The sequence below is a fragment of the Artibeus jamaicensis genome, unplaced genomic scaffold (genome assembly GCF_021234435.1).
Source record: "Artibeus jamaicensis isolate MK-2021 breed Jamaican fruit bat unplaced genomic scaffold, CSHL_Jam_final contig_1015, whole genome shotgun sequence".
In the NCBI taxonomy this organism is placed as follows: Eukaryota; Metazoa; Chordata; class Mammalia; order Chiroptera; family Phyllostomidae; genus Artibeus; species Artibeus jamaicensis.
The window spans coordinates 17,546,701-17,561,435 of record NW_026521194.1 but is presented as its reverse complement, the minus strand read 5'-3'; the positions used below and the strand labels follow the sequence as shown (position 1 = coordinate 17,561,435).

General features: G+C 39.1%; 1 protein-coding gene across 2 annotated transcripts in view; it reads left to right on the top strand.

Moving 5' to 3' along the window:
* Positions 1 to 14,735, top strand: part of ADAM23 (ADAM metallopeptidase domain 23) — a 146,849-nt gene that overhangs the window by 126,410 nt on the left and 5,704 nt on the right. The window contains exon 25 of one of the 2 annotated variants that reach the window (XM_037166032.2): positions 10,402 to 10,492. The exons of the other annotated variant lie outside the window; for it this stretch is intronic. Within the exon in view, the coding sequence (XP_037021927.1) occupies positions 10,402 to 10,492 (91 nt within the window). The remainder of the gene's footprint in view (positions 1 to 10,401; positions 10,493 to 14,735) is intronic. 2 annotated transcript variants of the gene reach the window in all.

Genomic DNA, 14,735 nt, shown 5'->3' with positions numbered 1-14,735 from the left:
TGCATAATGTTCAGTAATAGTGGGTGTGTTGAAACACTTCATACATTTGCTTAACATGCCTGTGATATTAAAATTCTATAAGAATCACAATCACACACCCTCATGGTCTGTTTCTGTTCTTCTATTACTAAAAAGGAACCAATTCTATTTGTATATGTAGCCTTTTGTTACTTTAAAACTAGAACAAAAAATTTGTGGATTTCACCATCAGAAGTTAGAATTAGAGAGGATTTAGACCCTAACAGGAGATACAGAGGTTCATTGTTTCCAAATTTTCTTTGCACAGCATGTCTGTGATTCTCTTAAAGACCTAAAAGCTGTTTCCTCCAGGAATACATACAGATACCTGGACACGTGAGCAGAGGTCAATTGGCTTAGAAACTCTGCCTTTTTTCCTTAGGTAGGGGCTTATTAATGGCCTGGCTCTGTCTGTTCCTTATTCCTGGACCCATCCAGGCCTAGGAAACTTTATTGGGGGCATAATTTGAACAGCTACATTCTAGAGAAGAATATATTCACAGCAGTTTTTTTGTGATTTGTTTTGTTTTCTTCCTATTTAATATGGTACAATTCTACATTATCTCTAAAGATAACCCTTTGATCATTCAAATAACACATGTTTATTAGAGAAAATTTTGAAAATACAGGAAAGATTAAAAAGAAAACACGTTCAAATCTAAATTTTGTCTCTTTGGTATGGAAATTCATTTTGATAATGTTAATGTTGTTTCCTGTTTAATTAATAATATATGCCCCATGTTGGATAGTCAAGTAAAATGTGAAAATATAAAATGGAAAGAAAAGAAAAACCACCCTTTTATTCCACAGTTCAGAAGTGGTCAATTTAGGTATTCGGTGTATTTTGTTCCTGTTGTATTTTTTCCATTCTTAATGAGACAATGGAGCCATCAGAGTGAGTAACGTAGCCATTGGTTCTCAGATCGTTGAAGTCCTCTTGCTCTCTAATAATCTTGGTTAAACTGAAAAAAGCCATTAATTAATATACATGAAGAATAGTTATTGTTATAAATTATTAGATTTCCAGAAAATTTAAGCAGTTATAGTTCAACTAAATAATAGGTTTACCTTTATTTATATCTTTTTAGCTTCTGTAGAAGCTAGTTTATTATGCTAGTAAAACTGGGAATAACAGAAATCAAAACTACAACACTTTGTTGTAGGTATTATGATTTTATTTTTGATATACTGGTTAAGAGAAGATGAGGGAGAAACTATATGCTTCTATTTTTATCCAGATAGTAAATATGTATTGACTGTCTACCATTTAAAAGACAGCACATCCTTAGTACATAGTAGGCACTCAATAAATACGATAGCCCTTCCCTCTGGGAATATGGAAAGGAAAGGAAATGCTTCATATGGGTGTGCTGGTTTTCTGTTTAGCACTATTCATCTGCAGTATTGCCTTGAGGAAGCGTAACAGGTAATAAACTCAAGATATTTCAACAATCGGTACTTTCTTTTAAAAACTTTTTAATAAGAGTTTATTTTAGCCAAACCGACAACATATGCCAGGGAACAAGTTCTCCAATAATCCCCTCGATCAGTGGGTGTGGCAGCTGTGTGAGGAGCTAAGGTTTTCTCCATAGCTGAATGCTATGTATTCTTTCTCATGGTGGAACCGGTTTGACTGGCACTGGCCGTTCTGAACCCGGTGACTGGGCCTCTCCAGGTGCTTGCCTTATGTAGTGAGCAGCACCCACAGTAACTGGGCCTGTTATGTCCATTCAATGAAGGTTGTTCTGTATACATACAATGAGAAGGTGTTAAAAAATACTTAGTCTTATTTAATTTTATTATACTTCCTTGTTATAAAGAAAAAATTCAAGAGACAAAATGAAACTATTGCCTTTTTTGTTTTTTGTCATGAACAGTGTGACATAAAAGATAGATCACACTCCACTATACTCTTTGGGTTGAGACCGAGGTCGTAAAAGCAAAGGTGAATCCTGTGACTCTGGCCTCATGCATTCAAGGATGTCAGAAATGAACCAATGTATTGTGGGTATTTCCTTCAGTTTAATTATAAGTTTCTGAGAGAATTAAAAGACTCACCTACTCATCTGGGTGGGGACTGAAACTATACGTGGAAGAACTGGCGTTGTGGACACTGCACCAGCCGAAGTTGTCCACTTTCGTCCACTGCTCACACCGTGCTAGATTATTTGTTCTAATTTCTCAAATCAAAAATATTAAACAGCAAGAAATAGGATCTTAAAGCAAAAACGATGTAAGGATTTAAAAAAACATTTTCCATTACATATGCTTTATTTTTTTCTCATCGTCATTTATTTTACCTATAAAGACTCTTCTGGTCTCTCTTCTCCCAACTTGTTTTCACTGAACTTATTGGAAGAAATTATTTTAGTTTGTTTTGTAATAGTAGAGTACATTGAACTTTGTTTAAAGCGCCTAGCATCCACCCCCACCTGCTGTTGAGGAGAGTCATGTCAAATACCCATAATTTTTGTCAACTTGTAGGCATCTTTGCATTGTGGTGCTTGTTATGGAGTACGAAAGTGGAACTTTTCTCACTGGGTAGTTTACATCACCATTGTAAGAGGGAAGAGAAGGTACTGGACCCTATCAAATGTTTTCATTGGCATGGAAGGACATAGAACATCTCTGGGAAGCCCTGCTCAGACCGTATCATCCTGATCATGGTCATCAAACCAGATAGAAAGTCCTTAATGGCAATTTAGTGCAGACCCATCATTTTACAAATGTGAAAACTAATTTAATCAACAGGGGTAACAGATACTTAGGGACAGAGCCAAGAATAAAACATAGGTTACCTGATCTTGAGCCCAGGGCTTTTTCTGAAATTGCACACAACCTCATTTAAAGCTGAGTATGTATTAAGTTAGAAAAGCTGAAACAATAACCAAGTAATGATTAAGCTTAGCTGATCCATTGCTTATCAAAAGGAGTGTTCTATTTTTAGCATTTAGTATTTTGAAAACAATAATTTCTAAGTCTTAACACCTTGAGGAGTGTTAGTGTTTACCTTTGCATTCATCTTTTTAACAGATGGCCCCTTTGTGAGAGCACAAACCTGCTGTGGGCAGTTCAGATGATAAATATGAGACGTTATGGTTGTCAGATACGATCCTGCTCGTGTATATTTATATCTCCATTACCTTTCTCATTGATAATAGCCTCATCAGTAATGTAAGGACTTACCAAATTTTGAAGTTTTTCAACAACTGTGTGTTTCTTTTGTTTGGGTTCAGAAAAATGCCATGACATTTTTATTGGCTGCTAAACTGACTGAATTAATATTCTCATATAAAATAATGTATTTTTTATTTCTTTAGGTATTTGGCCCTATGTATCCCCAAGTGAACTTTTTAAAAATTATTACTTCATGGAAAAGAAGGAGATCTGAGTGTGTGTCTGACATGTTGAAATACGGAACTACATAAAACATCTGTCATGCTGACAGGATCCTCTAAAGCGTAAAGAGGATATCTAGTATTTATCCTAATCTTAAATATTAGCAAAAATAATAAATCCCCACAGAAAGAACTTTGGCTCATAGAGTAAAACTGATGGCTTCGGGGCCTCCTGTCTTTGAAGTGTGGACACTGAGGGACATGGCCTCACAGCCCGTTTGGGTTCGTTGTAATTATATGACTACATAGTGTGCCTTTCTGTTTCAGAGACTCTTTGAGAGTAAGAAAGAAAAGAAAAGGGAAAAAACCAACTGCCCAGTTTCTGAAACACAATTTCAAAATATCCGAAGTATGATGTCTGTGGAAGAATTCTACATATCAAATAGAAATTCTTAAGAAAAGGAGAAAAGTCAGAGTTTGACTCTTGATATTATATACTCTTAAAAAAATTCCACCTTTTAGCACATATGAACTGGTTAGCAGAGGCTAAGACTAAAAGTAATAACTAGTATACCAACAAACGACAGAAATAAATAAGGAAACAAAAATCAAAACATGCTGCAGGGTAATAAACAATTTCCACAATTAAATTAAATCAAGTTACAATGAAGGATAAGCATGCCAAAGAGGGAGCAAAGTTAAGTTCGAGATATGATGATTGTGTTATTAGCTAGAATCTTTAAGAATTTCATCTTCAGGTTTGGTGGGATGAAAAGAGAAAAAAGATACCCCACTACATGCCCAGCATAGTTCCTGGGAGAAAAAGGCATTTAGTAGATAATGAATGAGTGAGTGCACAAATACAGTTATATAATAAATAAATTAGCACAGAAGTAAAACCAGAGCATAGGCCCCCAAAGGTCCAGGGCATTTCTTTTTACTGAGATGATAAATTCTTCGTGGCCACGAACAGCTGAGACCTCCGTTTCCAAGTATGGCCCCTGTCCAAATCTGCCCACCCGTGAGGCACTCTGGTAATTCATGTCCATCTGAGAACAGATGGAGAAACTATGCACTGAAAGAGATAAGCCTGGTAACCATCCTGATAAAGAGTCAAATGGATTTTAGACATATTTTCGATATGCCAGAATCTAAAGTCCCAGGAGGGAGGGAGGACGGGATGGGAGAGGATACTTCCGAAAAAGATCTTTCCACTTTTATCTCGCTTTGCTGTTAAGAGTACCTACTTATCAGTTAAGAATTTGGAGATAATTCTTTTCATCAGCAGAGATTACAGACTATATCTGTTTTTCTTGAATACATATTTGAAGCATCTGGACAAATATCTTGTTCCCTCTGGTTGTGTTTCCAACATCTACGTTGCAGATGGCCTAATCCTCTGGATTCTGCAGTAGTAAATTACATCCTCAGCAAATATAAAAGCCCTGTTAAATAGTTACTTTTATTCATCATTCATACAGTCACTATAATGTTGAACATATTAGCACATGTTCACTCAGCATCACATTTTACAGGAAGGTGTGTATTTCCTATAATTCAGTATACGTGGCTTATATAAAAATTGAAGGGGCACCAGGACTCTTGTGTACTTTGGCTCTGAGAGCCAATGCCTAGAACTTAGGCCCCCCCCCCAAAAAAAATATATATATATACTTAACATGATGTATCCCAGTTGATTTAGTATTCTGAAAGCAAGGATTTTCTAAGGTCTTAAAAATGTGAGGCATTATATCTAGCATAGCTTTCATCCCAGTATTTGCCTCTACAGTTCAGAAATCTGAGCTATCGTCTAGGTTTAGTATTATCGTGTCTTGTCATATTTGGAAAACATTACCACCACCTTCTATGTTGCTCTTTTTCCCTTTCCCTTTAGCACTCCCAGGAACCTTCCTCTGTTTTCTGTTGTGTGCCCATCTTTTTTTTGTTTTTAGGAACAACTCAGGCTGTGCTTAGTTAATAATGAAACTAGAATCTCCTCTGATTTGCCCTGCGGTGAAATAAAGTAATCGTAGAGTTGTTCACCTGGGTCAGAGATCTAAGGTTCACTCTCCTTTGGCAGAATATTTAGCTAAAAAGGTTAATGATCCCCATATTAAGCCTTAAGAAATTGCAGCTTCCTGTTGTGGCTGTGTGTTTTGTTTCACTGTGTCTCACAGTGCAGTCTGTGTGACTGCAGCCTTGTGACAGCTAATTTCTGCTTTTCGTTTGGAAAGGGACAGGAAGCCAGTACTTTTGATTCACTTGGAATGTGGGACAGAGTGTTTATATGTCCACATGTTTGCACGCACATGTACAGATACACAGACACACTCAACCACAAATATTCTGCCTTCCTACTTCAACCCTAAACTTCATCTTGCTCTTGCATCTTGCCTTGGAGACCCGGGCTCATTCCAGTCCCATTTTGCACCGAAAGCTCTACGTGGAAGCCATGGTGAACAAGTATTGTTTCCTCAGTAACCTACCACTCGCTGGTCCGAAGCAGTTAATACGGCTTCCCAGAGACCCTTACTTTTCTCAGGGCAAAGTCTACGAACCGAAGACTGTAAACAAAAAGCAAAATGTCAAATGCTGTGGCAGAAACAAAAACTTTGCAGGGTTATTTGAAATAGCCTTTTCCAGGTAAAATAATTTCCCGGTTAACAATTCATTTAATTTTAAAGATACTCATGTTTAAATTTGTAAGGATTTCACTGAATTGAATAAGTTCTGGATTTTCAAAAGATGTAGCTTCTTAGACATATTTTATAGTTCAAGAGTTTCTTTAAAAAATGCACTAACGGCTTATAACCTTTGTAACTAAAATACAGATTGGCTGTTACACAGTTTAAATTGCATCTTAATTTCACCTCACTCCTTATAGGAACCATAACTCCAGTTGGATTATTTATGTGTCCAAAAGTATAAGAGATTATGTTTTTAATTAGGGTTTTTGGTGTGTGAAGGTAGATTCAAAATTCTCCTTGAATATTTTCAGTGTGTATGCAGTATAATGTCAAGTCACCGAGCAAAGATTTTAATGTGTAACTGACCTTCCAGGCATTTCCTGAAGAAGTTATTTGGCATGTGACTGAAATCAGTGTGCATTTAATTTCCTTTGTTAAAAAAACAATCTCCGTTTTTCCCTCCACACAGTGAACATGGCCACAAGCAGGCTAATAGGTGCTGTGGCGGGCACCATTCTGGCCCTGGGGGTGATTTTTGGAGGCACAGGGTGGGGAATAGAGTAAGCATCTTTCTGAGTTTCGGAGTGTTTCCGTGTGGTTCCCGGTGTGTGAGCTGCCCTCCCGTGTTGTCTCGTTCACGTGTGTCTCGTGGTCGTGCCACTGTGCTGTGACTTGGATGTGTTTGTGTCGTGCTGTTTCCTCGTGTAGCGGAGAACCTTCTCCTGTCTGGAACAATGTGGGGCATAAGATAATATCGGGGTGCCGAGGATGTCTGCTCAATCGAGGCAGTGGCCCAAAAGCTTCCATTGCTCCTCTGCTTGGAAAAGTCATTTTAAAATACAGACTTTCTTTTTTTACTGTTTATTGGCAAAAATGACTTTGTATGAGTGTTTTATTAGGATTCTTATAACAAATTTCATTATCACCAGTCAAATAGGTTCACATATACAATGAGGAATTATCAATAATTGTAGCTCTTTCTTTAAAAAGAAAGATCATGATCTGAATGATAGCCTCTAATATTTTCTCCATTGATTGAGAGTGATATAGGAGTCTTCATCTTAATTTGTTTTTGAAAAGAAGATTTTCAGGATATTGCCTGTTTTTATTATAAAAAAAGGTTAATAAATTCAAATTTGAAGTTTACATCTATGTTTGGGAGCAGGCAGCATTGAGACTGAAAAGATATTTAATTCGGACCAGCAAATTGCTAACTACCTGGTGGGTTTGTCTTACAAGCAGCCAGTGTCTAGATAAGTGGCCTGCACGCCACATGCCCGTCGAGCCCTCACGGAAGTACAGCTGTCCTGGTGCCTTCCTGCGCTCGCTCTGTCCTTGAGCTGTGTCCTTGGAAGAGTCGTCAGTTCCCCGGGGGGATAGCGCTTCCGTGAGATTGCTGCTCTGTAGACTAACAGATGATCGCGATTATTTCTAATTTCAGGGAGAGCATTTACAAGAAAGAAAAATAGTCCCTCCCGTGCCATCTTTTCTATTCACTGTGGTGGTGATAACACTTCACCAGTGGCCCAGGGACAAAATTACTAGTGTCTCAAGGAATCACCAGATATCCTCCCATCAGCCAGCCCAGACAATAGGCACGTTGAGAACATCACACATGGGCCTCCTTAGTGCCACTGATGGCGGCAGATGGATGTTCTCCTGTCCTACTGGGTCTGGGAGACACAGGGACCTAAATAGCATTACGAGGGAGCAGGTCTGTGGGTTGCGGTGTCTACCCAAGCCTTTTCTTCTGGACTGAGGAAGGGCTTTGCCTGGACCTGGATTTTCTAAGTCACATCCCATCAGTGTGGTCTGCGAAGCTAGTTAACCCCAGAGAAGCTAGGAATACTGGAAAAGAGATTTTGTGTCTCCATACCTGTTAAAAATACAGTATATATGAAATAAAATATGTAGAGAAAACAAACTTAGTCCTATAAAATTTCACCTTGGGTCTGTTGACTGGATTATACATGGAAGCAACATTCCTCTTCCAGGGAAAATTCTCCACATACGTTTATGTGAAATTCCTCCTTGAAAGAAACATAGTTTTTAAAAAAATCATTTCCAGTTCCATTTTTATGTAATTTGTTGACTTACTAATGGAAGGGATGAATTTTACTGATTCTCCCGTTGAGTCTGAGAGGTGGACTTTGGTTGGGAAGTGTAGTCCTTGTCACCCACCCCTTCCGGTGTTCTTGGTTTGGGACTGTTCCTGGTTGTGACAGGTAAGTCTGTGTAAGTGTATATATATTTTTTCTAAAAATAGATATTATTCTTGGGTTATACACTGTTTTAGGTAGTAGTTTACTGATTTTTCCTTCCAATTCTTAAATTTTGCCATAATTGCTAAACAAGTAAATATAGTGTAAAAATAATAAAATCCACATAGTGCAGTGTAGTTTTAACACTTACTAATTTAACCGGTAGTGTGATGCTCATTTAGTCACTAAGGATTCCATGGACAGGGGTTTTGTTTTGATTTGCTTTATTTCCACTCCCGAGTTTATAATTGTAAATCAGGAATCGTTTCTCGTGGGTTATGTATTGATTCTAATTCTAGCCTGTTTTCTGAGTTAGTCATGTACAAATCATGTCTAAAACATGATAATATAAATAGTTTCGAATGTTTGTTTTAAAATGTGATTCCCTATTAAACTTTGCAGAGGAAAATGGAATGATGTTTCATTAGTGCAGGGTTAGCAAGTTTTCTGTGAACGGCCTGATGGTAAATAGTGTCGGCTTTGCGGGTGACAGGATGTCTCTTACAAGAGACAGCTCTGCTGTCTTAGCATAAACACAGTCGGAAGCCATGTGAGCGAGCCTGGCTGTGCTCCAGGAAGGTCTCTTTGAGAGAACAGCAGGACCACAGCTGGCCTGTGGGATGTGATTTGCTGACCTTTGAGGTATACTGTAAGCTTTGGACTCATACAAATCTGGATTCAGATCTTCTCTCCACCATGCATTGACTTCTAGAAGCCTCTATTTTTCCTTCTGTGAAACGGAGAGGCAGGATCCCTATCTCTTCTGGTATTGTGAGATCAAATGAGATAATGTCAAGTCCTTAGAAGTGCACCCACTTAGTAAGGATATGGTGTACAGTAGTTAACATGCCTTTACCGCTCTCATTATTGTTTATTATCACTGGTATCTCTCAAGGCCACTGAGACTTGTGTTCTGTAGGACCTCAGTGGTTAGTCTTATGCGTGTGTCCAAACTCAGGAGCCTGAAGGGACCGCATCCCTGACTCCCATTGTAGCCATCCTCCACCTTCCCGTCTCGCCCACAAGCACTGGGTGGTCTATGAGTAAAAGCATGATGCTGCACACAGTTTTGGTGCTGCTGAAAGTGGCATCCATTTATGTACACAGTTGACGGCACTGATGTGAGCAGAAAAGAGAATTTTTTGCACAGCAATGGATGCATACACAAACCCGAGGATTTTAGGGGAACTACCAAAATTGGCCTTGTGACTTCAGGAACAGGGACATAACGTGAGGAAAGAAGGTATTTTGCTGTTGAGGGGCACTGTGCCCTGTAACATGGGCTATTTAAAATAATTCTTTGACTAAAAAGTTAACGTTGCTTACATTTGAAAAAAGCGAGTCAAGGTGTTTTCCATGTGAGCGGAGAGGGTGTACTGGAAATCATCTTTTCCTCAAACAGTTGATAAAAACTCCACTTTCTTATTTTTATTTCATTCAAATTACCTGAGTTTCATGCTTCCTTTCTCTTGCCTTTGGAACCCCATGTTACTGTTTTGCACAAACATTGCCTGAGTCTGTGCAATGAAGAAGTGTGTCTTTGAGAACAAGGCTTCAAAGTCAGATCTTTATTGGTAACCTCCTCTGACTTCTGAATTTTAACTGTCTCCCAGTGGGGGGATAAGAAATTTAGCATTCAGACGACTCTATGTGCTGCTTGAAAGAACATTTCAGTAGAATATTTTCCCTTCTTTTCATGCCCTCGTTTGCCAGAAGGTTGAGCTAATTCTAACACAGTCGGGTTCTTGATGTGCTCTTTTACTTGTTTGATTCATGACATTGGGAAAGGGGAGGAGGAGAAAGACGTGCCACGACAGTGACTGGGGCATATTTGCTTCAAATTCTGTGAAAGGTGACTTTAATGGAATTTAATTGTAAATGATGCAGGAACTTTAGACAACAGGCATTCAAATCCAAGCGGTAGCTCTCCATAGCATCGAAAAGTGAAATGAAGCTGAGTAAATAAAGGTGACTTGTGTGTGTTCAGCAATCTTTTATGCAGGGTGTTGACTACCTGGAACCGTTCAACTGCCTTTCCCTTGTGGTCATGAAAGTGGTTGGCTCATATGACTTTCTTCCCATGATCCTTTGTCACAGGTCCTAGTGCCACCAATCTCATAATAGGCTCCATCGCTGGTGCCATCCTGGTAGCAGCTATTGTCCTTGGGGGCACAGGATGGGGATTTAAGTAAGCAACGCCGCATGCCTTCTTCTCAGTGGCTCTGGCACTTCTCTTTTCTGCTTACACAACCACGTTTTGAGTTCCTGCTACAAGTTTTAACAGTAAAATGGATTAAAATAAATATTTTCTTTATTCGCAAATGAGTCAGAAAAGAAGAAATTTGAAAACTCAAGTGTCATCTTCTGGCAAGTGGGAAAACATGAAATGTAGAAGGAATTCCCATGCGCAGGTTTAAGGAGAAAGAAGTGGAAGTTCTTTAATAGAAGACATCCCGGCCTTTGGGAGCAGCCTTCTGAGATACATTTACTTATACACAGACGATTGGGGAAACTGTGTAGTTAGAAATGGTGGATAGAAAGCTCTTGTGTCTGTTTAAAACTGGTTTATAGTCCATTGACATTTTGAAACTTGCACAACCTAAGTAACCATTTGTTCATTATTTTTACATGTAACATGTAGCTTTATGATTTGAAAAGCTTCAGTATTTTATAAAACAGATTTTCAAACATATTTTTATTAATTCTCTAACCACTGAATTAGCAGCTTCACAGTGGAATTTAAAACCTGTGGGTTTGTCATACTTAATAGTTTCTAATTAACTGCTAATATTGACATGGCTGGGGAGCCTGGGCTGTTTTCACAGCATCCCTTAGTTTGGATTATACATTGATCCCTGAACTAAGTTCATTTCAACATACATGCCAGATAATCATAAATAACCCTCAAGTATGATTGAAATTTTCAAACCTAATTTATTCAGGTTGGATGTTTCCATACTGCAGATTCACTGGGTAATTGCTTTTTCTTTTTTTTTTTTTAGCTTTTCATGCTGCAGTGACTTATAATTTGTACATAAGACCTTCCATGCCAAATATTCCTTGTGATAAATTAAATTTCAACCTGATCTATAGAAACAAATTTAAGTGGGAAGTAAGACCGTTACCCAAATTCAAAACTCACTTTGCCTTCATCTGGTTACTCAACAGAGGAAGTTTCTGACCTGGATTGTCAGAACGATTGCCTTAATTAGGGAGTTTAGTTCTTTTTGTATTTGGAATTCTGAATTCAGTATAATTAAAGCACCTAAAATGTTGTTATTAGAAAATGATTATGGAAAAAAAAACCAAGCCTACAAGTTCCTGTGATTTCAACTTGGAGAGCTATTATCAAATAGTACCTCTTTTCTACAGAGATATTTATGAACTTGAACTTGTTTGAACAGTAGTTTGGGCATCCACATTTTTTCAAAAGCACACTCCAAATGGGCAACTCATATCTGAATTTTTCATTATGTTAACAAGATATTGCCCAGATATTGACTCACTTCATGTGGCACATAATAAAATAACGCATTTATTTGGACTTGCCTAATTCAAGCAAAAATGTTCTTGATGTCTCCCTACTGTAAACAGGTCACAGTACATTCCAGTTTTTCCATGATCTGTTATTTTATAATGCCCCCTTGAGCTCCTTCATAAATATGCTTCAAGAAAGATAAATTTGGCTTATGCTCAGGCACTGGGAAACCTCAGTTTCAAAGGCCTAGAAAACACACTGCTGTGCATCTTTGTGTATCTCTGTCACCCGCCACAGGCAACACCAAATTCCCATTTCAGCATTTGGAGATAAGACCACTCTTCTGTAGCAGGACCTCAAAACAGCGGCCTCGCCTAGCTCACAGCTTGAATTGCATGTTTCTTTGGGGAAAACTGGAAAAAGCCTTTTATCACTGTGTATATAAGTGGATTAGGCCCTGTCCAGATTGTTTATATCAGAAAGAGATGTCTCAGTCATAAGATGAACAGAAAAAGGGTAGGTGGGGAGAGGGACCCTCAGCGCGGCGTGGGAATGCTGTGCAGGCACATACTGGCAGGCTGGGTCGGTGCCCCTTCCCATGCCCTGTGACCCTAATAAAAACATTGCAGAAAGGGCCAGAACAGTGTGGAGTCAAGATTTTTATGCTCTGAAAGAAAATGAAGAAGTGAAACAACTTTAGGACTTTAAATGTGGAGAAACTGCTGCTTTTTATGCTATTGGTTGCTACAATGAGGCTCTAAATTTGCTTTCAATTTCAATAGTAGCTATGTGGTTTATGTTCAGCATTAAAGAACTACTTCAACTTAGCAATAACGGACTTTGGGTGACAAATGGTAAAGTTTAGGTTGTCTCAGCCCTTGGGCAATTGGGGACGTGATTAGTTTAGACATGCTTTGGGAATATATTTCCTAGTGGAATGGAAAGCCTTTGAGTTTTTCATTAAGCTCAATGTGCATACAGAAGAGTTCCCTTCAGAAACAAAAGTTCAAAAATAGTTTTGAAGGTTGCTCTAAATACCTTTGTTGGAAATCCCTCTGGCTATCAGGTTTTTATGACTAGAAGAGATGTTAACAAAGAACCCTGAAGGGTTTGAGGGCACGTAAACTTTCAGGTTAAAGGAAGATGCAGAACCACTGTGGGGGGTTGTCACTTTTTCCTCAGGTGTGTTTGCTCAGGTGCGACACTGAGCAGGGCAGATGTGGGAGTGGTGTCATACCATACCTGACCTGTCCAAGAATAAATGAGAAGTGCAGCTATACTGCGACCCTGCCACTGTCTGCTGTTCTTTATATATAGTTTTTCCTCTTAAACCATATTCCCTGTGAAATACGTGGTAAAAAGCAGGAGTGTACGTGAGTGTGCAAGCATGTGTGAATGAATGTACCTTGGGTGTATAAGGTGATAATGATGGTTTGTCCAGATTATTGTGATCAAAAATAAAATAAATTTTGGTTACTGCTTAGCAGAATAGTAGAGTCTTTGCTTAATGCGAACAAGATTCCCACAAGCAAGAGTGTAGAATTCCTGAGGAAATCCTACAGTAGAAAAGTGCTTTATTTGGCAGGTTCTTTTATTCAACATAGTCTGATGTGTTCGGTAATATGGTAGATATACCTCAGTAACTTGAGTTAAGGTCATACTCCAAAAGTATCACGTCTCTAAGGGATGGTTTAGTCTACAGATTCCCAGCCTTTAGGGTCTCAGAATTCTTCTCCGAGAAATCTTGTTGAAAACAAACATAGGGTCTTGGTGCGCCACACTGTCCAACATACCCACCTATCTGCATTTATCACCCTCACCTTATGCTCTTTTCCTGTCTGTCACTGACACCCCCAGGCTAGAGCTGTGGCACAGAGGGTCGCAGCCCTCTGTCCTGGGGGACTTGTGGAGACGCATAGCCTCTATCTAACATTGAATAATAACCTACAAGATTACATTATTAGAGATGTTGCTTGTATTAGACTTTGGAGAAAATCATGGAGATGAAGGGCCATTTTAGTAGCATCTTCTCTAAAGCTGAGAAAAGAGGACCAAAAAAGGAAAAGAGAATTTCATACTTCAATTTAAAATGAACAGAATGTCATGACCTTGGACATGGCTTTTTATCTGACATTGTCTAAATTTGAATACAGGAAAGTTGACATGAGTGATCTGGTCATTCGCATGCACATAAAGTCTGTCAACATCATCCTAGTTCATGGTAATAGGAAAGGGAAACTCTAGGCGATGGTAGGAAAATTACTTGAAGTCAGCAGTGACACGGGTTGTGGGCAATTCAAACCACAAGATTTTAGGATGAGTGTTACGCTCTCCCAACTATATTGTAGCATCTTGGTCTGTGGAACCCCAGCAGCCTCTCCCCTCTCCCAGTGCTGCTCTCCCCGTGGGGTTCATGGCAGTGGTGGCCATGCTGACCTGGCAGAGCTGCTCTTGACATTAATAGAGTTAATGTAGGAAGAGTGGCATTACCATATGTGGTTTCTCCTCTGTGAGAAGTTTTTGGGGTGCAGATTCTTACTGAGCCTGACTTTGCCAGCACTTATGTTTGGCCCATGTTCCATTCACTGGCCACTCTACAGAAAAGGCTGGTTAGGCTCTCACACCGTGAAGATGTAAAGGACCCTATCTGGGTCCTCACAAGGAAAGTTAACTGAATTGTTGGGGTGTCAAGTTGGATGAAATTTCAAAGGAACTTAATATGGGTAAGAATATTTTCTGGAAAGAATCAGTATATTTTTATTTCTTTTGGATTTTACAGAGTTAGGGAATTGGATCAGTGTTACTTAGTCTTCCCACGAGGCGGATAACCAGACTGCTGTTTACTGGAACTCCATGACCATACCCCAGTGCAGAATTCCCTAGTGCCGGCCACTGCTGAGTCAGGCACTTTCTCACTCGGATCTAGCAGGTGGTGGTGGGGCCAGGTGGGCCA